General features: G+C 39.9%; 2 protein-coding genes across 17 annotated transcripts in view; one reads left to right on the top strand and one right to left on the bottom strand.

Moving 5' to 3' along the window:
- Positions 1–27,538, top strand: part of MED12L (mediator complex subunit 12L) — a 313,410-nt gene that overhangs the window by 130,618 nt on the left and 155,254 nt on the right. The gene's annotated exons all lie outside the window — the stretch shown is intronic.
- Positions 1–27,538, bottom strand: part of P2RY14 (purinergic receptor P2Y14) — a 48,091-nt gene that overhangs the window by 14,664 nt on the left and 5,889 nt on the right. Inside the window, exon 1 of one of the 3 annotated variants that reach the window (XM_074333635.1) lies at positions 5,800–6,031. The exons of 1 other annotated variant lie outside the window; for it this stretch is intronic. In XM_074333635.1, the coding sequence (XP_074189736.1) occupies positions 5,800–5,861 (62 nt within the window). In that variant the 5' untranslated portion in view covers positions 5,862–6,031. Of the gene's footprint in view, positions 1–5,799; positions 6,032–27,538 lie in introns of those variants that run through there. One more of the 3 variants, XM_019748879.2, reaches the window with a different exon arrangement.

The raw sequence follows: 27,538 nt of genomic DNA, 5'->3' as shown, positions 1-27,538 counted from the left end.
TCTTTTTTTCTGTCACCTGTCGGAGCTCCTCTGCCTATCCTTACATGGGTGTTTCCTATTCTGTTCTTGGCCATCTTCTTTTGTCTTTTTACCTATTCTTCTAAGCCAAAGTGATCTTTGTTTAGGTCACTGTTTAAAACCACCATCTATAAAACAAACTCTTCCTTTTGGCACCTGTTATCAGGCCATGTTCTTGGTGTTGGGATCCTGCCCTCTTGGAGCTCAGAGTCTGGCGGTTCTGCCTCTGAGCAGCTTCATTGCCTTCCCCTCCCCACGGTGCACCTCCGTTTTCTGCAGACCTGGGTCACCCACAGCCCTGGATGTTAAGGAGCCCAGTTGCTTCACCTCTACGGAGAAGGGCTCTGCACCAGCCGAGTTAGTCACGCCTGACCTTGAGCTTCCAATGTGTCTTATCGTCTCTTCCCCTCTCATCACATTTTATAGCAATACCTGCTACTTATTGGGAACTTCACCTTGTACCAGACACAGGCAATGCTAATTGCTTTAAAAACAATTTTTTTTAATGGACTTTTTGATGCTTTGACAGGAGTTTATGTGACATAAGCTAAAGCCCAACAAAAAGAGCAGGACACCGACCTCAGAGCGAGAGCCCACCAAACCCTGCATCTCTTCGGTGCGTCATCCCAGGCTGGTGCCTGACTCCTCCCAGGGTAACCCTGTCTTCAGTTTTGTGTGCTGCATTTCCTCCCTTTTAAAACAAATTATGCTAATCCATATGCACATACAGTCCATTCTAAAACTCGCTCATGCTGTATTCAGTCTTCCAGGACTTTTTTCTTTTTTTTTTTTTAATCCCCTGCTCAGCATTGTTTCTCAAGTTTATCACTTTGTAAAGGAACTGTAAATACTTGGGGAAAGATGAACCTTCACTCCCCCTATAGCTGAGTATTTTAATTCCTAGGTATATGCCACAGAAAACTCTTACAGAAGCATACCGAGAAACAGGTACAAGAATGCTCATCGAAACACTAATAGTAAAATTGTGGAAATAGTTCAAATGATTATTGACAGGAAAATGGGTAAAACAACAACAACCCATTATTTAGCGAAATTTTATGCGGCAGTGAAAATGAACATACTACAGCTATGCACTTTTAAGTTCTCCGGTGGTCCTGATAAGATAGAAGTAATCCCATGTTGTAGTTGAGGAAACGGAAGTCCAAAGAGCTTGAATAAATTGTCCCAGGTCTCACCACTAGTACGTTATAGAACTGAGATTTAAATACAGGTCACTGACATTCTAAAGCCTTAACTACTAGAAAATGTTGTTTCCTGCTGAAGAGACTTGTGTTTGTCAGCTTGTCTGTTCTCCTGCACGGCGAGAGAGGCTTTGTATAATATTTTCACCTAACCCAGCAAATGGTTCATAGTAGGGGTTGTATGCATTTCTGCTGAATGACCTAAAACATCCTATTTTGCGCAGGAAGCAAGCAGAGGAAAGGAGCTTAGTGGCCTGAGCAAGTTCCTGAGTAGTAATCGGAGCCCCTGTGACTGGGGCCGCAATCTTCCAAGCCCTCAGTGATGGCAGCGCCCGGCCTGTCTCCCCTTGGTTTCGTACCTGCCCTCTGGTAGGTGGCTGGGCGAGGTCTGGCACATAGAATGTCAGCGTAACTTGGATCCTCACTGGTCCTGCCCCCAAGTTCCTCATCTAGGGCCTCCTGGAGGACAGCAGAGTCCTCTCCTCAGCCGGGAGGTTCTTTCACGTATAATATGAAACTGTCCAGCCTGTAGCAGCAAATGGGCAGCAAGTTTTCGTCTCTCTCTTGAATGTCACTGACATGATTCACTTGTGGGAAACGTGCAGGTTTATTTGTGTGTATGGGGTGGGAGTGTGGAGGAGGCAAAGTAGTAGATATTTGTGTCTTTGGTAGGTGAACCAATATTCGTTGTAAATTAGATTATTATGCTACTTAGGTATTTGGGCCCAGTGGAAGACAAATTCGGAATAAGAGCAAACGCCTAACTGCCTAGCTGTCCCCTTGAGCTTCTCCTTGTCTGTCATCCAGTGCGGGGAATGCACTGAGCAGCTGTGTGGTTTTTCTCTGCCCCAATAAATCACAAAGGCTTCTGGTTCTATGCTTCAAAGTTCTGCCTGAAGATAACGTCCAAATGACCTGTGGTTATATGATGCTATAAAATCTAGCATGGGTAAAAGTTTCATTTAAAGACTGAGTTAGACTAAGGGTTTTAATGTAACAATAATATTTATTGATACGGGTTTAGAGTCTCCATTGCAACCAGCTTTTAGGAAACTCCCACTTGTTGAGTTTTGGTGTGGTACTAAAGGAACAAATCCAGAAGGCTATTAAAAGATTCTTTCCTTTTCCTATTGTCTATCTGTGAGACTAGATTTTCTTCAATATACTTTAATTGCAATTATATTTTAAAACTGATCGAACGTAGAAGTGGATATGAGAATCTGTCTTAGGCCAGATGTTAAAGCGATACGCAAAAATGTGGAGTAATACCACTTTTCTAACGAAAAGCTTTTTCGAAAATATAATTATTTTTCATAAAAATGTGTTACATTAAAATTTGATGCTATTATTGAAATGAATTAAAATACATATTTTATAAAATTCACCGTTTAAATTTCTAATGCAGTAAATGTTGCTAGATAATAAAACTTACTCAAACTAAAGCTCTTTGGGCTCCTCGGTACTGTGAAAGGGATCTTGAGACCAAAAGTTTGAGAATTCCTGGCTAAAATATAATTTGCTGTATTTCCTAATGAGATTTTTTTTGGGTTACTTTGCTTATTTAAATATGTCAGCCCTTAATCTATACATGCCCTGGACAGTATGGGCATTGTCTGTAAATACCAAAAAAGGATGTAAGTCCCTTGTGAAGAGTAATTAAATAAAATGTCTGTCATTGTAACTTACAGATCAGATAGCTTCCATTTTTTTCTTGAGTTTAGTCAGATTGTCTGTTTTGTTTGCCGTCCATCCACCAAACATGTGAATTAAGCAAATCCTAACCCCAGTGTCGTTCTCTGCCTGTTTCTGTACAGAACCACCACCTGTGGGGCTCGCGGGCCCTGTCACAGGTCTCCGTACTCTCTAGTGGTCAGGCCCAGTGTCAGACCAGGAAGGACCGACCTGCTTGTTCACCGTGTAGGTCACTTCCGGCAGTTGGCACTCGGTGGGCGTGTGTTGATAGGTGCTCCCTATTTGTGTACTCGCACAATGCCCCTTTTTCTGTTGGAACGGTAGGAGGTAAATTGGGAAAAGTATTCATTTGCCTTATTTTGTGATTTCTTTTCTCATGGATGGCAGATTCTAACTCAAGAAATTTCTGGTGGGATTTTACTCTTGGCGGGGCTACTTCTAACGTAATAAGTTCTTAGCAAGGATGGGTGAGGGAATTCCGTTTTTATTGAGCAGCTGCTATGTGCCAGGTACTAGCAAGCCTCAATTAGTATCGTAGTAGCTCTCTAGGGTGATAGCTTTATCATGATGTTTTTATAGGTGATGGGACAGAGGAAGATCAAAGAGGCAAAAGAGCTGAAAAACAAAACAAAACAAGTAGCTCCGTGCCACGTTAGCTTCAAATCCAGCAGTTTATCTGCAAAGTGCCTGCTCTTTTCACAGTGTGAGAGAGCCTCTGTAACAGTCTGGGTTTTGGTAACATTGATGATTTTATATGGTGTGATTGTTGCTGTTGTGTAAACAGGTGGTTAAAGGACAGAGCAGTTTTGTATACGCTTGCATTTCCAACTTGTGTTTATGTATAAATCACAGTTTTTATTGGACATATTCATCTCCTTAGGTCAGAGACAAGATGGGGTAGGTAAAGGGGCACTGGATTGGAAGCCAGGTGACTTTTCCTTTCTAAGTACCATCCTTGACCTTTATTAGCTGTGTTATCTTGTTTGAGTCACTGGACCCCAGTTCCCTTATGGATAAAACAGAGCCAATAATAGAAGGCCTTTCCCAGTGTACTTTGGCTGCTAGAAACACCCAATTTTGATAACAGTATTTGTGCAAAGGCTTTAAAAGCAGAGGTCTGTACTTATGGGGATAATTGGAAGTCCTGGTTCTCGCTGTCATATAAAAATTACGTAAATTATCATTACTGGTGTTCTCCTTACCCCTTGACTTCTGGGACTGCTTGAGACTATGACTCCATTCTTTTTTTTTATCAGATTAAGTCATATAAAATTGCTGATATTTGACTTTTTTATCTATAAAAAATGGCACCTTTATAGGGTTAATGCTAATACATTTACACATGAGTGCTTAACAAAAAAAATCAACCTATGTAATTGTACCAAAGGGAACATGGCAAAAAGTAACTCTAGATCTTTGTTATGTTTTCCAAAACAAACTTTTACTCTGGATTTTTTCAGGCTATCTTGATGCTATATGGTAATCCCTCGCAGCCAATTAAATGTTTTGTCTTGAAGAAGCACTAAAGGCAAGAAGGAGCTTTCCCTAGAATGGGTGGGGCTGACGTGGAGAGTTGGCTAGAGCTGAGAAAGGAGTTGCAGACGCTACTGTATATTTCAGTTATGTTCAGTGAGAGATCTATGTATTTGAATGGCTGTATATCTATGTCTGTGTAGAGAGATTTTCTCCCCTGAGTGCTTTAAGTGGGGAAAACTGGCAAGAAAGGTGCTAGGCATAAAAATAAATTAGACAACTTAAGAGACTGCAGTTTCTCCATTTAAAGAATCATTTGTTAAGAAGAGTCACAGCTTTTAAAAATACTAAATTTAGTAGTTTAAAATTCTTTTTGCGGTACATGGAGAGTTGCTCGTGATTGGCAAATTATCCTCTAAAACCCTGCCTTCCTTCAGTTGCGGTGTTCTTACAGTTCCTCTAGAAAATGGAGTTCTTTAAACAAAAAGCTTTTACTTTTAGGCTGGAAAATAAACTGGAGTGGATTCTAAGCACACATTAAGTTTTAAAATATTAGAATTTACAGAATTTACTATTCAGTTGGTAGAAAAACAAACAGTAGAAGAAGTTCCACAAATTACATTCTTTGTCCTTGCAATCCCCAAATTATAACAAAAAACACTATCAATGCTTGATACCTAAATGTCTGTGAAATCTCAGAGGAAGAAATCAGAAGTTAAGAATCGAGAATTTGGAAATCAAAACTTAAGACATTAATAAAAACTAAAACAGCAACTCTCAGGCTTACTTAATTCCTGTTTCTTTCCTGTGAAAATCAATTGTGACTCACCATTAAATCCACACCAGCAGCCCAGGCATTTCAGAGAAAACTTTAAATGCTTCTTTGCATGAACTATTTCACCTTTCATTTCAGACTTTTTGTGAGGTTGTGGCCTCTTGTGCTCTTAAACCAAACCTTCTGTTGTTTTTTGTGTGTTTTTTTTTTTCCTGTAGCATTTTAGTTTTTTTTACTGGCTTTTCTTAGCTCTGAGATTGCCTCATAACGCAGCTGTATCAGTCTTCTTTACCATATCCAAAACTGATTTTAAACTCAGTATTTACATGCATACAACACTGACTTACATTTTACAAGCAGTAAGTTTACAGAGTTTTAAAAATAGGAAATTCCTAAAGCTTAATGCCCGAGCCCATGACAGAAAAGCCTGCTTCTGGTGATTAAAAAGAACATTTACAGGGAAAAGTTAATTGTACTTAGTCCTTGAACTCGGAAAAGTAAATATCACCCTGTAAATCTGTCACGTGTCATTTCATCCATTGAAAAAAAAAAAGAATTTAGGACACAAAAGCACAAAAAGCCATTTTACATTAGAAAAACAAATACTCTTTAAATATACTCTGCATTGGATAGACTTACCAGTTTTTCCAGCCTCTTATGGTCTCTGTAGGCAAGATTGGGTCAGAAACTGAGTGTGACATCTGATGTTGAGGGAAATATACTTTGCTTTCTGCCTGGGCTGCTCGTGTTGACCAGTGGGAAATGCATTAGCTCTCAAACAAAAACATTTAAAGTGCTCTATGAAACGTTGACATCTCGCCAAAGGTTTGAATGTCAAGTACTGCAGATGTCCAGTCCTCTTTGGAGCCCAGCTCTGTGTGTGTGTTTAGTTGGATCTCATTTGTGCTTACAAGTTGTCAGGGTCTGACAAACAGTAAGTGGTATGAGACTGGGTACAGAGAGAAAGCAGAGGGGCCCCCAAGTGAGAGCCTCAGCCAGCAGGAGGCTGCATCTTTCCCATGCCTAGCCGTGACCTCTTCCTGTGAAGCGATTATGAGAATAGCTTCTGTATTTATTGGGAAGTATTTTTAAGTCGTAATTCACATGGTTTCAGCTAACTCCTTGAAACTTGTTGGAAACTTGCAAAATATTTGAGCCTAAAGCGGACCAGAACATTTCCCATTTCAGTAGCAGGGCAGGAAGTGGGGAGGGGGTGCAAGGAGGTGTGCACCTGAGCGTCTTGATCAGCGAAGGGCCAGGTAACTATCACATGAGAAGAGGGATTGAAAGGACTTGGGTGGTTGACCGTGTTCTAAGGGGTGGGCCTGGTGCCTGATGGAGCCTGGTCCATTGCAGCCATCATCCCGCCACATCCCCAGCCTGGAACTGGTGCTGTCGGGTCTCCTAGTCTTTCTTCAGTTTACCCTTTCCTCTTAAATCTGGTTTTGGAGCATCCCATTTGACCCCAGTTTCTGGGTTATTTTTTCATTTAACAAATTGTTGCCGGGACTCCGTACTCTTACATGGTACTCTGGATGAAGGCAATCTAATTTCTGTCTCGGGAGGAAGGGCTCAAGTCTCCTACATCCTGTCTACTTACTTTGAACTCACCCAATTTCGGACCTATTTCATCACCTTTACTTATCTTACCAGTTTCCCTCCCTTTGTATTAGGTGCCATTGTCATTCATGCTTATTATCATTATCCAACAAAATAAAACAGCCTCTCAGACCTCCCCTTGACGGTAAGTCCGTCCCTCTTGTTTGGTACTACTGGTCATCCAAGCGACAAACCATTAAATTCTTCTTCACCATCTCGTCCACTCTTAGCCAGTCAGTCACCAAAACTTGATGATTCCTTTTTTTTTCAAACACCTAAGTATTTCTTGTCTGTGATTCCCTACATACCCAAGGTCATTTTTGCCTGGATTCCCCACCCGTGGTCTATCTGCCCCCTCTGAGTGGAATCCCTCTACTATACAAGCACGGCCACTGCTTTCCGTGGATCCTTGTCACCGACAGCTAAGTTCATGCTGTTAAGCCGAGCAGACCTCGTGGAATGTGCTTAGACACTCATCTGCTGCACGGCTTGCCTTAAACTTCATGTTACCACAACACTGATGTGTTTGAACTTCCTGCAATTATTGGTGGCTCTTGCCTCCTTGCTTGGGCTTATGCCTTTTCATCTGCCTGGACTAACTCCCTGGAATAATTCTCTTCTCCTTTCATCTGGTTCATCTTGGACTTGAACTGCATTTCTAGAATTTCAGCCATTTATGTACTTCTCAATTTTTATTATATCCACATGCTCTCTGCTCTATTTCTATATGATTGTTGTTTACATGGAATCACCTTAAAAATTAAATGTTCAGCTTCAGTCTAAGCAAAAATATCATTGAAATGACATATTTTATGTGCTTATTTTAATTAAAATAATTCCATGACTGTTTAGTAAATTTGTCTGCATATGCTATATCCCAACTATTTCTCAAACCTGTGGAAACGCAACTTTCAGGCACAGTATGGCCTCCCCTTCCTCTGGGAAGCTTTCCTGACCCCACATGCTGGGAAAACTGGCCGAAGATACTATCGATCCTTCCATCCATTCTTATATGCATCTGTGCATCTAATCAATCAAGTACTGTTTAGTCAGTCGAGTAATAATTATAGTCACCTTCTGTGTGCAGGAGCCGTGGGAGTCCAGGGTGTAGCCATGAGTGATTAACCTGTGTTTTGAATTATCTGTCCTTTGTTTTTCCTCCCCATTAGATTGGGAACTGTTCGTTGAAGGCAAGGGCAATATTTTGTGAGTTTTGCATCTTCAGCACCTACCACTTTTACTCGTGGAATTAAAAGAATGCATAAGTAAAGATGTGTTGATTTCTTAATTTTCTCTTTCCTTCTAAGTTTCACTTATAACACTTGATGTGTTTCATAAATGAGGCTTCTAAACGTTGATAAGGGCTCGAGTAAAAGTTTATATGCTCACTTTTATTTTTGAAGGCCTGGTATCCATGATATAAAAATAAACAGTCATTTATAAATATTCAGTTTGATATGCAGGGATAGTTTTGTTTGTAATCCAGTCACTGCTAGAACTGGCTCAGATACAAAGAAACCTCGAGTCAAATGTGTATATTTTAATCAAAACCAGTACTTGGGGCTGTGCAGATCAAACTTGGTTCAATTTTATTGGATTAAATAATGATTGCAGTATTGAAAGGAACAAGTACTACATGGGAATGCCAAAGGAAAAAAACAATTTAAAGGAACTTGTACGCTTTTAATGGCATTACATTTTGTAAGCCGAAGAGAGAACTGGACATACCTAAAACTCAAATCTCTAAGTCTTTCGGATTCAACACTCTCGGGGAATTATAAAGAAAAACTATTGGCAATCCACTAGTACAAAGCTAAGGACTTGGGGAATCCTGAGGGCATGGCAGGAACCCTCAGTACCATGGTAACTATCAGTGTCTGCGATTTAAGAGCCTATCCAAAGCAGAAGAAGCCAGTTTAAACATGGAAGGTGGATTCCTATAAGCTAGATAATTTAAGAGGCACAACCTATTTTACTGTGTTGATGTTGATCACGTCTGTAGTTTCGCACTGTGCTAGAAACCACGAAGTGTCCCAGGGGGCTTCTACCCCTCCCCGTGCTCTCCAAGTGAAGTAGGATCATCACAGCAGGAGATGTGCAATTTGATGGGGTTTATGTTTTAGACCATGTCCTGTTTCCAAACACACCATCTGTTCTCTCCTCTCTGACCTTTGTCAGGTTGTTTCCTCTTCCATCTCTACCTGTTGACTTCTAGTGCATCGCTTAAAACCCGGCTCAGCCTGCGCTGTTTTTGGCGCTTTTCCTTCTCTTCCCACCAAGCGGGAAGGAATGGTTAACCCCTCTCTGAACTCCTGTAGTGCTTAATTTGAATTCTCATCAGGCCTCAAGATGTTGTGCTGTCTCACAGATGGTGATGGCTGTCTCTCCTGGTCTGGGAGAGACATGTGTGGTGGGCCTTTTGCTGATGTTCCCCAAATCTGTTATTCATGTAGTCACTTGGCATGTCGGGCGACAGGACAGGTTATTTTTCTGCAGCCTTTGTCACCGCATATTGCCAGCTTGTCTGGGCTGGCATCCTGGGCTTGGCACATTACCCCTTTGCTTAGCAGTCCATGGGCACCCCGTCTCCTGAGATAGCAGCTCAGTGAGAAAGGAAGAGTCATAAACGAGAAGGTGTTTATATTTCATCAATGAGGACCGCCACTATTTTTCCTTCTTTCTTGTTTGCCTAGCCCAAGAAATGTAGACATTTTTAACATTTTAATTTCTTTTTGTTGGTAATTCAAATTAAACTGACTGAAAGTTTTTATCAAAGTCATGCATTTATGTACTTTCAGAAATCAAATGAATAGTAGCAGTCCCTGTCTTTTTCCTGTGCCCCAGTGGCCATCTCTTTCACTTTTTAGCTATAATATAATATAATTTTAGTCCTAAATTCCTACATAACTGACAGTTCCTGGCTTTCAGACATGTGTGTTGACTTCTTTCTGTAGAAGATGAAGATTTAGCTCCCTTACTTTCTGTGCTTCTCTCCTCCGAGATAATTATGTCCACAGTTTTTGAACAAATCAGTGTCCCTTAGTCATATTAAAGCTATGCAAATGTTATTCATAGCCGAGCTCTTCAGTTGCACTGAAAGGGATAGCAGTTCCCAGCCTCCTCTAGCGACCAGGAGAAACCGTGCTGTCTTGGCTATGAGGGCACATTTACTTCCCTCTGAGTCCAAGCTGCCCATTTTCCCATTTACACTGAGTTAAGATATGTAAACATGCTATGTAAATGTTAGGTCTTATTATCACTCCAATATTATAATACGAGCCAAACCTCATTTAGTCTCGTTCTTAGCTGTATGTGTCTGAATAATAAGCTTAAAAGTACTTTTGCCCACAGCTGTGTTTAGAGAACTATATAAAGTCCAGGTGTATGTTTATGTTTACAGCTTCTGCCAGGTAGATATTTCTTAGCATTATACCTCAACAGGCAGAGGAGATGTGTGTTGACAAGTCCTTGTTATTAATAATTTTCTGTTATATTTCACTGGAGAGCCCTTTTAGTTGATCACTTTTAGGCATTTTTCTTTTGGCAGCTTGCAGTTATTGGTGTCTTAGAAAAGTCACATACACTTCCAAAACTGTGTTTTTTATTCTTATCTTGCTAGTTGAAACTTCCCTGCTACCGGACGCCTAAATCAAGTTCTGATTCTTTACATGGCAGCTGTCTTTTGTAGTTTTCCCAGAAACCTTGTATTACACTTGAAAAGCAAGGCCCCTGATTTTATTCATTGAACCCTATAGACAATCGCTTAGAAGATGAAAACTTCTGAGTCATAATTAGGCAGGCTGGGGATTGGCTTGTGGAGGTGATGAGACTGTTGGGAGACCAATTTGATGTGAGAATAAGCAATCTGAGAAAAGAGCTAAGGGCCAAATAACTGAGAGGATGCAAGAGGAAGACGGAGACGCTCATTTATTTGTAAAAATACGATTTGTGGGATTCATATTAATTGGGAACCCTCATGTGTGAGAGTGTGACTCTCTAAACTTGTCATAGATTGAAAGGGGAGCGTGTCTAGATAATGAGCCTCCAGTAGAGAGAAAATCTGTGGCAGTTGAATATTGCTCAACAGAGGGATGTGGGATAGAAACAAACGCCCGCAGCAGTGGCTGTCCATCTGTGCTGTCATGTGCCTTTTCTATCCATCTGTAACTAACCACAGGCCTTTCTCCTGCGCCTGTAAGCCCCTCCTTGGGGGGTCTCCGCAGTCTATCAGAGCCTGCCCCTGAGATGAAACCTTTGGCCATCTTTGGCTAGAGTTTCATCCAGGACAAATGAAGAAAAAAATTACAGCAAGCTTGTCTACTACAGCGTGGAGACAAAGTCAGCGTTGGATTAGTCTGTGATTCTTTGCAGTTAATCATATATAACGTATTCAGAGTTACCATTGGGTACAAAAGTGAGTTCTGCCTCTTATCAGCTTGGGGGACCTTGGGCTAGTTATGTAATCCTTCTAAATCTCTGTTTCCCATGTATGAAAAAGGCCTAGTATCACCGACCTCGTTCAAGTTGTTGGCAGGTGTAAATGAAGTAATGTGTATTTTCTTCCTGCCATGCTTTGCCCAGGCAGGCAGTCAGTACATGGTAGTGGCTCTTATTGATATGCTCACAGGCTAATTACTGCTTTATAATTTTCTTGAAATTGGATTGTTGTTGAACATATGGTCGATATAGAGCGCTATGCTTCTCAGTTGTAAATGTTGATTTTCATTTGAGGTCTTTGGCTCAGTAAAGATGGTTATGGGAAAACTCTCTCAGATGACATAGCCACACATAGCCCTGGAAAAAGTATTTCCAAATCATAAATGTAATCCCAGGAGGAAATAAGCAGCATGCAGTAGCCTGCTGAGCTCAAACCTTCAAAGACAGGCCCACGCGGGTGGTTTACCCTGTGGCTTAGCTTCCCGGGGCCCCTTAGGGAGCCCCTTTCCCACCCTGTTCCATCCCTAGTTTCACGCACCCCGTCTCCACAGGGAGGATGCCCCCTCTTTCTTCACTGCTGTCAACTGGAGAAGTTGTTAGGGTCCTGCTCTTTTATAGACAAAATGGGGGTTCCTGAAGGACCTCTTCACTGCCGGAAACCCCATCAGGCTGCTGCCTCCACAGGACAGACTGCAGCTCGTTATGCTAATGGCACAATTAAGCAACGACTAGATAAATCTCTCTTATTTCAAGGCCCAGGAGACGCCAAATGCTAGTAAAGGCAGGAAACATTTATTTTTCCTTAGGTAAGGAGAGCAAAAGTTCACATGAGCAGACCATTTTGTAAATATTTTGTTAGTTCAGCTCACTGCTTATTAATCCAGTCTGTTTTATTGTGGGAAATGTGAGAGGTTTTTTTGGGTTTTTTTTTGGTTTTGTCTTTTTTTAATGGGCCATAGGGAAAAAAATAATGTTCAAATTTAAGTGATCTCTTGTCACTTGCCAAACCTAGTATCATTTGTTAACTCCACGTATGAAGTATGTGCTCTTTGCTAAGAGGAAGGATGCTCACCCCTCCATTGGAGGCACGTAGTTTCAGAACACAAAACCAAAAAGCAGCACATGATACAGCTGCTTCTGAAATATCAGAAATGGTGTGGTTTTAAAAAGGAAATGATTATGAGAGATTGTAGACATTTTCATTCCAAGTTTTCCCAGAACCATTTGGAATGGTTTCTCTGACTTGGCCTGAAAGTCAGAGAAGGTCGAGTGTTTCTCTGTAGCTCTCATTCTGCAGCTTCAGTTTAATCCTCTTTTATCTGGATGCCAGTTGGCATGCTGTAATTAGTCTAAATATTTAACGGATCTTGCTACTACAAATTTATCTTTTAGGCAGTTGAAACATTTATTGACCTTGTGGTCCTGGGGGTGTGAGAGGCAGTCTGTGTGATTGGTTGAGCATAATGTCTCTGGAGCAGATTGCCTTACTTAGAATGCTGGCTAATGCGCATACTGGCTGTGTGTCCTTGGGCATGTTACTTAACCTCTCTGTGCCTCAACAGGTTCTTCCTTGGGATGAGCGATCCAAAAACAATGATAATGTCTAGCATCAAAAACTGATGTGCTCGGGCCCTTTCAGAGTCCTTTGCGACAAGTCTGGGTCTGTGCCTGCTGCAACGTAGGTGTGAACAGGAGCTGAGCTCTGCTGTCAGGTGTTTCTGTGCTGTTCTTCTCCAAGCTTTGCTTCTGCCACCTGTGAAACGGTGCTGATAATGGCGCTTCCCTGACGGGGTTGCTGGGTGAAGTAAGTGAAATAGTGCGCATGGAACGTACACAGTTTGTGGCACAAAGTATAGCTAATAATTATTAGTAGTATTTCTATTGATTTCTCCAAATTAAAATAATGTAATTGTATTCTGCTCCCCTCTGCCCCTTAATAGGGATATCTAGAAAAAGACTTGAGTGTTTTGATTCCTGGAGCATCCAACTGTGTCTTGTAGCTATATTGTCATTTAGACATGCAAATGGGACGTGAACACTTCATGTCAGTAGTAAGGTTTGGGGAACTTTGGGGAAAGGATGGACAAAAATGAGTAGAGTAAGGATAGAGATGATATTGTGATAATACGCTTTTTACTTAAATATGCTCAATGACTCAGTTAATTCCTCAATTTTAATGAGAAAATTGGGTTAAAAATGGTCTAAGACAGTGGAAATGTAACGGCTCTGTGCGATGTCAGAGGAATAGTGGATAGAGGGCGGGGGGGTTCACACAGTGTGAGGGATGTAAATGATAAATGTCTAAGTATTACTTTGTCTTGTGCACCTGAAACTAAAAAAAAAAAAAGAGTTCTTGGCCTTCTACGATGCATAAATATCATAAATTTGTTACTGGTACATAAAATTTCTTGTACATTATATCTGTTCTTGTGTTTTGTAGTTATTTGTTACAGCAAATTTCTTGTACCATAATATGTTAAAAAAATAAATGCTAAAATTCCTTTATAATACAAAAAAAAAAAAAAAAAAAGGTCTAACACCCTTTCCTCTGTAAAATTTTCAGGCTTATTGGGCAATTTTTGTAGTGTCTTTCTAAAAAGTTTGTCCAGACTCTGGTTCTAACATGTTCTAAAACTGCATATGTGTGTGTGTGGTTTCTCTTTTGTTCTGAGTGACAGAGCAGTAGAACCATTTTATTTTTCCTATAGAAATCTTAAGTAGAACCCTAGTGGATAAAAAAGATGAAAGTGTAGCCTACCTGCTCAGTCTCTACGTTGTTGCCCCCAAGATATATCTGTGATCCCCTATGGCTAAGGAATCGTTTGAAAACTGTCACTGTAGATCTTTCTTTTAGAATAAGCCTATCCCACAAGTTGCAGCTATGTTAGTAGATATTTTAAGAATTCAAAACCAGTGTGTAGTCCCTTTTGTTTATTTTTGCTGTTGTTTTTGCCTGAGGAGACATATTCAAAAAAATATTGCTGGGAGTGTTAGGGTTTCTGGTCTTACATTTGAGTTTTTAATCCTTTTTGAGTTTATTTTTGTATATGGTATAATAAAGTGGTCCAGTTTCTTTTTTTCTTTTTTTTTGCACGTAACTATCCAATTTTTCCAACACAGGCAACCTTAGTGTCCCTTGGTAGGTAAATGGATAAAGAAGAGTGAGTGTGTGTGTGTGTGTGTGTGTGTGTGTGTGTGTGTGTACAGGTATATATGCATATATACATATGCGTGCATCCATGTATATATGTATATAATAAAATATTAGCCATAAAAAAGAATGAAATTTTGCCATTTGTGACAAAATGGATAGACCTAGAGAGTACTATGCTGAGTGAAATAAGTCAGACACAAAAGGACAAATATCATATAAGCTCACTTATACTTGTATGTGGAATCTAAAGAACAAAATAAATGAACAAACAAAACAGAAACAGACTCATAGATACAAAGAACACATTGATGGTTGCTACAGGGGAAGGATGTAGGGGGAAGGGCGAGAAAGGTGAAGGGGAATAATAGATACAAATTTCCAGTTATACAATCAGTAAGTCACAAGGATGTACTGTACAGCATAGAAAATATCATCAGTATTGTAAACCTTGTATGGTGTCAGATGGTTACTAGACTTTTCATGGTGATCACTTTGTTAGGTATATACCTACATAGTGAATAACTATGTTGTGTGCTTGAAAATTGTATAATGTTGTTTATTAACTGTATTTTAATAAAAACATAAAAGCATATCTGGAAGAGCAAGAGAAAAAATCCCCAATGAATTGACCTTTAGGAGTCAAAATGGAGATATCAGGTAACAAGAAGACTGTTACTGATCACTATGGTCCCTTTTCTTTAGGAAATTCCAGTGTCAGCACATGTACAACACCAGGGAGACAACCAGTTAATTCAAGCCTGGGTTTCCTTTCTGCTTTAAAAGCCTCTGGGACCATCCCTGGTTGGTTGGTGTGGGGCCAGCAGGCCTGTGTGTTGCTGTGCCTGGGCCAAGAGGTAGGGGTGTTCCTTGTTACCCTCAGCCCCTTCCTAGGACAATGTGTGATACTTCCTGGGTCAGATGTCTTTATAGACAAGAGTATTTAAGACTGAGACAACCTCCATGGAGTCTCGTGGTCGAGTGCTGTATTTGCATGGATCCCCCTCTGTGACTTGGCTGGAATACCTACCAGCTGTGCGCGTCAGGCATGTCTGAGGGGGGCCTGGAATCCCGAGAGCCGTTGGGCCAGCTCTGTTATCCAGCCTGCAGGTACATGTGGGCCTGCGAGCCCATGACAGTGCTTTCCCTATTTTATAGGTATTTGGTGAGTGCACACATGTTTTGTTTAAAAGAGTTACAAGTTTTTGACGAAGATATTTATTTCCCTAATGATATATGTATTTATGTGTATATTAAATACATAATTATGTATATATTTGTTATCAATAATTAATAAACTTATTTACCCCCTAAAAGCACTTGGTGTTGCTTTGAAATGGAATGACATGGCAAGAAATGTGCACCTGAGGTATTTGACTTGTTTAACTCTTTTTGTTTGAGTTTGATTAGTTACTGTGCTGTCGGACTGACCACACCTCAGCTCTCTTTGAGAACAATACACTCTGTAAAGTGCTGTGGACATCTGGTCTCTGTTCAGAAGTACATACTCCTTTCAAACTGTGGCATGTTTTTCGTCTTGCCTTTAAGATTTGGGAGAACCTTTCTGATCTGAGGTGCATTGCCCCAGGAAATACTTTCAAAAAGATTTCATTTACCACAGGCTTAACCAAAACCAATGGATAGGGTGACCTTATACTTCGTTATTCAAACTGGGACACTTTTGCAAGTAAAACCAGGTATTGTTAATTACAATTACACCGTGACTACAGGAGTGAACTAGGTCTGTCCTGGGCAAACAGAGACATAGTTCACCTTAGGTACTTGGAATGGTTAGAACAGAAATTTTGAATACCCCAAATCTTTTGAAAGTCTAGACCTTAAAATGAGTCTCCAGGCAGATGGACAGATGTACCTTGTCTCTTTCGTAGAGAATGCTGCCATGTAGAATTGGCATCTACTAAGAGTAATTTATTGAGCATCTACTATGTATAAATACTCAGTGCTAGCCTTTACCAGGATTCTTTCATCCACCACTCAGAAGGGCCCATTGCTTTTCTAAACACATGTCCTGGCTTACAGTTTAGCCCTAGTGGGTTTTTTTCCCTTGGCTCTGTTTATTCTTTTTTCTAATTCTGATACCTTTATGATGTCCCTGATTGTTAATCCATCCTATTTTCTCCCTTCTGTAATCCCTGTATGTTAATGCTAAATTATTTAGAACCAAATCTCTTTTTTGTTGTGTGATAAATATTCCAGATTTGTAAGCACTCTAACGGGAGATCAGGGCATTTTCAATTTTTCTGTCGACTGCATCATTCAGCTCCCTGCTGGGGATATATAGTGCGTCCTCACTGTATTGATGGGGGTGGCTGGGGGGGGGTGTCACTGGTGGGGCTGGGGTAGCAGAGGTGAGTTTATTTCAACTATAAAAAGAATGAGGGCTATTCAAATTAATGGACGTGGTGTTTGAAAATGGTGAACAGAGCCAAAACACCGTCTAGCTTAAAATTGTATGAGTTGATATTACCAGAACATACAGTGAACTCCTGTTCACCTCTTACTTCCTTTTTAACCCAGCTCTACTGACATCTTTTTAAAGTTAGTTTCTAATGACAATTTATCTAAGTACAACTCAGTACTGACCAGCTTTGTTCCTTGATGATCACTTTCCTAAGTGTGGCGGCATTAGGACCTAGTCTGTAAACAGCAATAAACTCCTTATTTGTGTGAACGACTGCAATCATTTCCCCCTGTTCAAAATACCATTCCTGCTGCACTTGTAGTCAAACTACGTGATAGTCAAAGCTCAGACAGCAGCAACACACATTTGTCTTGATCCTGAGGGCCTCACATCCCTTCTGCTGGTCTTCCGTTTCCATCTCCCCCGAGTTGTTTGAGGGACTGGATGTGTCTGGCCCCTTTCATTCTGTGTGTTTCAGGTCAGGCATTGTCTGGTGCTCCCTGTGTGTTTAATGACCGAATGACCTTGGCTTTGATTCTTTTGATGGGAGCGTCTTGATATTCAGATCCCTGTTTTATTCATACATTTAATTCTGAAACAACAGAAAGGTGGAATTTTTGAAACTACATTATATTCTTTCTCACCCTCATTTGAAAATGTCTTTATATGGGAGAGATTAGGGAGCTGTCTTGAATGATTGGATGCTGGAGAGACCAAAAGAAAAGGCGCCAGTGGTAGTGATGGTGGAGGTATATCCACAGCCACTGTTTTATACTAATATTAGAGCTAGTTTCTAATTTACCTAATGAGGTGTTTGATAAATATTTGCCAAATTGAAGTTGCCAAGTTGAATTCAACTGATAGTCAAGTGTAGCCTACCCAGAATTTTAGAAGGTGGGAGGGTAGGTGAGAAATAGCCACTAGTTTTCTTAACATTAATTCTACTAGGGAGGTTGGTTGCTTACCTGAAGGAAAAAGCCAAAATGCCCACAGAATTCCTTAAGCCAGTAATTCTCAAAGTGGGGTTGCTGGACCCCGGGCCAGTAGCAGCAGCATCTGAGAACTTGCTAGAAACATCCTGGCTCCTTTTTATGTCCTGGATTACCCCAGACCCCTCCACCCCAGAAACCAAGTCTGGGGTGGGCCCAGGGCTACGTGTTTAAACAAGCATGTTAAAGTTTGCGAATGGCTATAAACCAATAATTTGTAGCAGCTTTATGTTGTGACGACCTTTCAGAATTTGATGAAAACCAGAAAGCTAGAAAAATGCACAAACACATTATATATAAACAATTGTAGGGGAATGTGGAAACCCCTGATTAAGTACTCTGGTATAAACTGCGTATTTCAGTTTTCTGAATATATCCTATTAGAATTATTAGAGTCTTAAGTCACACACCAGGGACTGTTTAGAGAATTTGATTATTACTCATTTTTAGTACCAGGTGTAGCCTTGGCCTGTGGTTTGCCCCTAACTTTTTTCATGGAGAGCTTGCACCTTGAGATCTCTCCAGACATTAATTCCAGGCCCTCTGTGAATGTCAGCAGGTCCCAACACCTGTTTGCTCAGCCATAGACTTGACATAGTGGAAACTTCTGGCAGTCACCCACCCAGCCTGAGAGTGAGAAGGGAATTCAGTGAAGACTACTTTCAACAACTTAATTTTCTAAAAAATTACCTAAGGAATGCATGGGCAAATTAGGAAACATAGAAAAGTGAAAAGAACAAGATTGAGATCATTGGAAAACGTATTCTTGGGTAACCAATTATTTTGTTGTAAATGGTGAAATAAGTGAAAAAAGAGTCACTTGATGACTGACAGTAGAGGGGAGTTTGTGCCTCCTGGTTATGCACTGCAATGATGACAGTATTAATAATAATGCCTAATATTTATTGAGTTTTTATAACATAGCGGATACTGTTGTGAATTCCTTATTTATATGACCTCATTAAAACCCGATAGCTGGTGTATGAGATAAGTACTGTTAATGCACCCCAGTTAAATAAGGACAGTGAGGCACAGAGGGGTTAAGCCTCTTGCCCAAGTTCACATGGATGGTAAGGCATGGTTCTCTGTCTTAAATATGTGCCCTCTGCTGATCCTGCAGGATGGTAAGATGACACTGCTGTGAATTCCTGTCAGGTGGTGCTGGTGGTGGTGGAGAGGAGACCCATGCATGAATGCAGTGGGGCTGAGGGATGCGGAGTAGGACATTTCTGTATGGGTCAGTGGGTACAGAGGTGGATCAACAAGTCAGGAGTGTGCACAGGGCCTATGCTTTTAGGGTGCCCCAGCACCCGTTAGTGATAGGGCTTGCCATCAGCCTCACCTTGAACTATCTCCCATTCCTTTGTCATCAACATGTGGAACTGTTCAAAGAATGCCTGCTGACTGGAACTTTCCTAGTTTGCCTTAAAACGATGAGCATCTGTTTAATTTTAAACTGGATAACATTACATTTTCTGTGCTGAAGATTCACAAACAGCTGGAACCAGACGGAAATGTGCAAATGTGGCATTCAGAATTTGCTGCTATAATGAGGGCTGACTGAATTATTATCGGTCACCGAGCCTTCAAATAATACTTGTTTGCAGAGTTGCCTTGTACTTTGATCTTGAGTTTAATGCCAATTTGGGTCACTATCAACTTTGCAAAATGTCACGAGCTTTGTATGTTCCATCATTAATTTAATTTTCCTTAAAATTATTTCCCAGAACACTAAGTAGACATTTTCCTTAATGTTATTTGAAAGAAAGAATCCAAGAGCAGATTGGTTTAATACACTCAGTGAATAAGGATTCATCTCTGAGAGATAAGTTATAAGACTGTGGGCTACAGAGTTAGACTTCCTGAATTCAAATCTACCCCACCCCCCTGCTTATCAGCTGTCTGAGTCCGGCTAAAATATTACTACTTAATTCATGTGTTGAATAGGAATGACTGTATTCTATAGGATTGTTGTAAGAATTCAGTGAGATAGTATAAAGCTTTAGTGCAGTGCCTAAAGTGTGGAAAGCCCTCAATAAATGTTAGTAATTATTAAATAGAAAGGCAGATAACCTGTCAGCAGAGGTTGAGCTCTCTTACCACTGCTCCCAGCCCCCTACCCACTTAGCAGTATAGCTAGGTGACTTTTCCATGTCAGATTTTAAAGCTCTACCTTTTTCTTTAGAATAGTTGCACACCGTCCCATGGAAGGAAGGAATCGTGATGTGACCATTTCTCTATTATTGATATTTGGGTTATTTCATAGTTTCTTCCTCATTATAAACATCTTGTACTTTTATTTCCTCGCTCTCTTCTACGAATGCAGAAGAACTCTCCTCAGAACTTTGAGGGTTGTGTTTTGAGGTTGGTCTTTTGTACTACTGCTGTAATTGTTTCATTATTTTGTAAGGACTTGTTTGGTGGGGTACCAGGAAGCGTTTGTACTCAGTGTAAAATAATTATTGGATATATTGACCTATAAACTGAACTGAACTCTTTTCACGAGGGCAGTAGGAGCGCGCTTTGTCAGATAAGAAAGAGGAAACCACCTAAGAGCTTTTATTGAAAACTTCCTATGGCCTTTGTAAGTTTATTACCTAATAAACCTAAACTTATTAGCTGATACATAATTGTGTAAAATGCACATAACCCAATATGGAGAGTTTTCTCATTAGTATTTGATGGAATACCTTTTCCCTGAAATTGTTCCTCCTCAATTGCAGTTTAATTTGGGCATTTAAAAACTTCTCTGAGTCATAATCAATGCTGGGAAGCAGAAGTATCTTACCTAGCCCTCCTGCCTCCACACCCCCCCGACCCTCCGCCTGTCCCAGTCTCTTCTCTAGCCAAATACCAGAGGGTTCCCTAAGAACACAAAGCACGACTTGGTACTCCTTTACTCGAACCCACTGGGAAGGTGGATTGAAAGAGGGTTTCCCATTGCACGTAGAGTAAAATGCAGATTTTGGTCCTGGCCTGCGGGGCCTCTGACCTGGCTGCACTCCTTGCTTTCCCTGTCTCGCCCCCTCTGCCTGGCTGCTTGCGGCTGACTTCCAACTTGTCAAATCCGTGGGAACCTTTGCATATACTCCTCTTCCCTCTTTGTCTTATTTCATTCAGGTTTCCTGTTCTGATCTCTCATTGTTGTGTTTGCACCAGAGCCCCTCATCCGCTGGACACTCCCAGGATGTCCCGGCCCAGTTCTGCCTGGTGGGTGGGTGGGTGGGTCTTCCTCACAAAGTTACTCCTTGTGTTGTGTTAGTTATTCGTTTATTGTGTGTCTTCCCCCAGGATTATAAACCCCTGAAGTCAGGCACTCTTATTCTGCTGCATCCCAAGCACCTAGAATAGTGCCTGGCACAGAGAACTACTCAATAAATACTTATTGAACTAATGAAGGAATAAAGGAAGCAGGGAGGTACTTGTAGAATATAATGTATGACGCTGTTTTGGGGGACTTTGGTCTGAATACTGATCACAGAAACTAAGAGTGGATCTGCTAACTTTGAAGAGTTCAGAGAAACTGTCAGTGTTTGAGTTTATTTTTTAGAGCATAGACATGTAGTTTCTGAGAATTTTTCAAAAAACAGAAGTACTATGAATTGATTTTTCATCTTTGAGCATCAGTATCTTCTGCTTCTTTATTTTACTCTCGTATTTACATCTTATCTCCTGAAAGACTTTTGAGTCATCAGTTTCATCTTCTCAAATGCCCACGGGCAGGTGGGGGCCCCCCTTTGTCTCCCAACCCCCCTCAAATTAGTGATGACAATTTTATGGTACATTCAGAGTTCCTTCTCCCTGGAGGAGTAGGGCATATATAGCTGGCTCATTTAAGAACACCCCTCTCTGTAAGGAAGAGTCTGAGAGTGGTTTCATAAAGTTTCCTGCCTGGTTTCTGGGAAGGTCTCAAGGGCTTTCCCGGAAGCATCCAGGGAGGCTTGTGTAATCTCCATCTCATCCTCATCAAGAGAGTTTCTGTTGCCATCTCTCTGATGCATTAGTGTTCCCTGTAAGATTTTTTTTGCATGGGAGTTTCTTCCAATGAGTAAAAAAATGTCCAAACACCTGCAATTGAGGAGGGTCTTTTTCCTTTCTAGGGAATACTGGGAGGGCTTGGAACAGGGCCCGTGTCTCTGAGATTCGAAGGTGTCAGACAAAGGCCAGGGCAGCCTGTTCTGGACGAGGCCGACTAGGTGTGACCCAAGAAAACATTTGATTGTCTGTGCCTTGAACTTAATTACAGGAGTCCCTGAGCCACTGGCATAGGTTTTACTAGGCAGGGTGCCATCTTACTTTGCCCTCTTTCAGTTCCTCTTTTCTCCTTAGGGCTTCTGTTTGTGGTACAACAGTGCTGTGGAAACTTTGCTAATGACTGCTCATGGCGCTGTGCATTTGGGGAAGGCTCATCTCATTTCTGTTAAATACAGTAGGTCCTTGAGTAACATCGTTTTTGTTAAATTGTTTTTCATAGTTTTGTTATGCCTTAGGAGCTTAACCTTTTATGTACATCAGTTAGCTCATGGTAAAATTGGTTTTCTTCTACCTTCTTTGGCTTAAAGGTGTAGCACCTAGCAAAGATGTTAAGTGAGGACTTATTATAATTAGTTTCCCTTTGATATCCTCAGTTTCCAAGGCATTCAAAACCCTCTATTAAAATGAGAACATGAGCTTATCAACGTCAAAATGTAAACAAATTTGTGAAATATTTGAACCTTATCACTGAATGTATCTGGGGAGCACAAACATAAGAAACTTTTAGGCTCCTATTCACAGTACCACCCAATGGAGGGCAGTTTATTGCAGACTGAATGAATTTGACATAAAACACAGGTTGCCTAGACTCTAGACATTCTTAGAATTCTATTTGTACAACAGCATTTGTTCTATAATTGCATAATCTTTTTTGTTTTTGTTTTTTGTTTTGGTTGATACTTTTTACTTCCACATTAGTCTTAGTTATATCACATGGTGGGGGTGCAGGTGTGCTGAGTTGTTTTCCTTGAATATTCTTTTGTATTCTAGAACCTTGAAGATTTTAAGTAAATGAAGGAGTCAATGAGTAAGTGACATGAACAAATCAGTGGAAGGAATCCCAGCCATAGAAGAAGAGCTTTGGGACTTAGTGGACTGGGACAGGGAAAAATAAAGCAGAAGGCAATTGGTTGTCTGGTAAGAAGAAAGTCAAGAGTCAGAACCAAAAAACTGCTGTAGACATTCTCTGAAGGAAAAGCTCCTTTCTTCTAGGCAGGAAGTGGTATGCTCATCCTTTTCATGCTATTGAATTCTCTGTAACTTTTACAAACTCACTACTCACTTGAAATCAATCTAGTCTCTTATGGGGTGCCTTCAATGTGATTTAAAATGGATTTTAGGAAAAATTAGGATTTATATTTCACAGCTAATATTGAATTATAACAGTAAATGCTGTAACATGCAAGAGAACTTTTCTAATTAAGTATTGTTTAGGTAGATCATTCTGGAGTGTATTTTTTGCATGTTAGAGTTTCTTAGATTCTTTAAATAAAACGTTTATTTTGACTATTATTGGAACTATTAACTAAACACTTCATGGAATATCAGTCTTAAGACAATATTCTTTACTGGGAGTTGTTGCTGCTTTGATTCATTTGACCTTCAGCTGTGGAAATGATTGTACATTTAGGATGGTATAAAAATACTGGAGTGCTATTAAGGAAATGGGGATAATTGAAATACTTAATGAGAAAAGGAATTAAAATGCGTAACTTAACCAAATTCAAGTAGCTGGACACAAAACCATCTTTTCTCTCTAAAAAGAAATAATAGCAGGTTTATATGGTAGTTACTCTTCTTCTATTTTACACTACATTCTAAGCAATTATTGTTCATTACTTCCAAGAAATGTTAGCTTGTGAATCTGGGTAATCACTAAAGAGTATGTGCAAGCTACAAATGAGGACGTAAGTTCTTGTAAACAGTGTTCCTATGGCAGTTTCTCATTTGTAGTGTGGAAACTTAAGAGCTAAAGTGGAGTAATAAGAAATGAACCTTACTCAACAATGAATGTGTTTTGACTCAATACTGTCAAGGACGCAGCTGTCATAATACAGTTCTTCAGAATAGTCCCTTCATTTCTTAGTATGTACATTGTTTTATCAACTGCATTGATAAATACATACAAAATTCTCTATGATCCTAGTTAATTTATTAATTTCTCCACACCCCAATAAAATGGAAAAGAGTACTTTTACTCTTCTCAGTTTTGCATTTTCTTAGTAAAATCTTAAGGAAATAGCTTGAAATACTCTATTTTTAAGACGCATTAGATCGTTGAAAGTAAACTGACATCTTAAGATGCTTCACCATAGAGCTGGGAGGACTATAGGTGCAGCTGGGCCCCTTGTTAACTCTCTAGTCTTGACTTCCTGTTGAACTCTATGGTAACCACCGTGGGTGGGGAGGGCGGTGGAAGGGATGCAAATAAAGGGAGAAGCCCTGTTGGGCTCCTTTCTTCTTCCCATGGGTGTGACAGGTCGGCAAGACTGGCCCAGGAGTGTGCATGCATTCTGGTTTTTTGTTTTTTGTTTCTTTTCCTGAATAAACCGTTTTCTTTTGGTGGACTATCTGGAGAATTATTTGGCCAGTCAACAAGATAATAGTCTTTATCTGAATAGCAGGAGTAATTCTCTTAATATGTTTTGTGTTGGCATGTCTTCCAGAAGAAATATTAGTAAACATTTTTTTAAAGTCATCTAAATCTTATAAAACAATGTGAGTGTTTTAGGCTATAGAAAATATGTCCCCTGCGAGTAATATTTTTAATATTACTTTTTTTTAAAGTCAGTTTTCAACAGAGCTGCTGTGAATCACTGATTATTTTTATGGAGCCTAATTCATTAAGGAGAATTGAGTCTACACTAATGACGTTGTAATTGTTCTAATGTATATTCAAAAAAGAAGAAACTGATTGTGAGTAAACTGTTTTCTGTGCTGGGTTAAACTGTTACTTGCACAGAAATGGAAACTTCGGATTATCCCTGCCCTCGTCAGAAGTTTGTCGTAAGGCGGGGCCTTAGCACCAGTTCTAAGTGGATACTTGGGATTGTTCCATTGGGTTTCCTTCATGACTTCATTCCTATTAGTAGGTGTTCTATGCAGGATGTTACTGAGGCTGAACACAGGCCCTTCCACAATACATTACTTTCAAAATACATTGCTCTTAACTTGTAAAGCATTTATAAGTGAATGAGCAATGTTTATAGAGCACTTGTTCTACTCCAGAGATCTATTACCAGATGAAACGGGGGAGTCAGAGAAGTAATGCAAGATGGTCATAGACCTAAATATAAAACTGAAACCATGAAGATTCTAGAGGAAAACAGAATATCTTTTCAACCTTGGTTAGGCAACAGTTTCTTAGAATACAAAATGTGCTAATCGTAAAATAAAAAATCAATAAATTTTACTTTATCAAAATTTAAAACTTCAGTTTTCATTAGACACCATTAAGAAAATAAAGGCAAGTCACAGAATGAGAGGAAATATTCACAATATTTATCTTGGTTAATGGACTCAGACTGTTTAAAGAACTGTCATAACTCTAATAAAAAGACAAAGAACTCAATAAAAAAAAATAGCCAAGAATCTTGAATAAACAATTCACAAAAGAAGATGTTTGACCAAAGAACACATGAAAAGATGCTCAGCATCATTAGTCAACAGGGAAATGCAAATTTAAATGATGAGATACTACTTCACATTCATTAGAATGGCAACAAAACAAATACCAAAAAAAAAAAAAAAAAAAAAACCCAAAGAAAAACCAACTGACGGTACCGTTGTCAAGGAAATTAAACAATGAATACTTTCATACATTTTTGGTTGGAGTATAAAATCGTAAATATACTTCAGAAAATGATTTGGTAATTTCTTAACGAGGTTAAACATATAGCTAACAACCTTATGAGCTAGTAATTTAACTCCTAGGTGTCTACCTAAGAGAAATGACAGCATATGTCCACAAAAAGACTTTGACTAGAATGTTCATAGCAACTTTGTTCATAATAGCCCCAAATTGGAAACCACCCAAATGTTCATAAACAGATTAAAATGAGTAAAGAAATTGTGTGTACTTAATTGTGGTAGACTTATAGAATACCACTCAGTGATCAAAAGGAATGATACATGCCAACAATATGGATAAACCTCAAAACATGTTGAGCAAAAGAAGTCACACACAAAAGGGGCATTACTGTGTGTTTCTATTTAAATGCAGTTCTACTACAGGTAAAACTATGCTCTAGTGACAGGAACCAGGAATGTTGACACCTACACCTTTGACTGGAAAGGAGCGCAAGGAAACTTTGTGATGGAAATACAGCAATTGGGGTGGTAATTACATGGTGTCAAAACTCATTGAATTTACATTTAAAATCTGTTTTCCATTGTACTGTGTGTAGTTTAGACACCAACATAAATTAAATGAGGGGAGGAAATAAAGGTGTAGAACTTGCCCTTGGAGCAGTAAGGGTGTTAAACAGACATGAAGCAGATTGTAAACTACATGTAAGTGGTATAGGACATTGGAAAGATGGCAGAGACGGCAGGAAGTATGCGCTGCGTGAGTTCTCAGAAAAAGGCAGTCAAGCAGGCAAGGCTTTCTGGGCAAGAGATGGTTCGTGTTGTGTTTTGAAGATGGAAAAAATGGTAGAGATTGGGGATTAGAGGGAAAATATTTCAACTAGGGTCAAGGTCTCAGGTCAAGGGGTCAAGACAAGAATAAAAGACATGCTTTGAAGTCAATAAACGTATTAATTGAAGTTGTTTTCCTTCTCCGTATATCACTTCCCAACCCTCTATTGCTGTACCATTTTCCTCTTTCAAGACTCAGCCTGTTTCTGTTTCTTTTGTTCACTAGATGCTCCATCACTGTGTCCTGTATTTTTTTCTGAACTCCGATTTTAACTCCCTAGTATAGCACTTATTTTTTCTCAGGTTACAGCCTGCATGTGAAGTGTTTCCTGGGGGAAGGTAGCTTTTTCTCCACTGCCCCAACTAAAATGATGAGTCCACGATCAAATGCTGGTGAAGATTCTTTGGGTGGAGGTTTGATAGATGTGCAGGAGAGGGCATCTGTTGGACTGTGAATTTGCTGTACAGTCAGTGCATGCAGTCAATTAGTTATCAGATACTGTGATAACTATCACAGTTGTTCTTCTCAGGTAGGTATTTTTATTCTGTTTATACTGATGAATAAGCTGAGCAGGCAGAGGTTAAGTGACAAGCTGGAATTTGAATATCTCTTTGGTTTTCACTGTTCTTGTAGTCATCAAACCACTGTGCTATGTTACTGAGAAATATGATGGTGATGACATCAATAGCCATTGATTGTACTCTTATGCCAGCCGTGCTTTGGGCACTGTCTACGTATTAATTCATTTCATTTCCGTAGTGAGGGAAATAAGTCATTAATTTATCAAAATCATATATCGGTAAGGGGTATGAAGTAAAGATTTGAAACCAGGTAATCATTCTAGAATGACTCTTTACTCTTATTATTATGCTCTATTACTGGGCTTGGTAAACTTAGGGTCTGCTTTGTCTCCCTTAGAGCATGGCATACACCGTTTGTTAGGTGGGGTAGGTGTGGATTTAAATAAAAAACGAGTGAGGCAGAATGTTGTTTCCATGACGTTTAGTTTGTTAAGATCCTCCTTACTGCCATCCATCCATAAAACATTAGTGGAGAAGCTTCACTGTACCATTTCCGTACTAGGCGAGCGGCAGGCTCCATTCTTC

This window comes from Rhinolophus sinicus, linkage group LG01 (assembly GCF_036562045.2).
Source record: "Rhinolophus sinicus isolate RSC01 linkage group LG01, ASM3656204v1, whole genome shotgun sequence".
Lineage (NCBI taxonomy): Eukaryota > Metazoa > Chordata > Mammalia > Chiroptera > Rhinolophidae > Rhinolophus > Rhinolophus sinicus.
The sequence above is the reverse complement of the archived record's forward strand: the minus strand, read 5'-3'. Positions and strand labels throughout refer to the sequence as shown.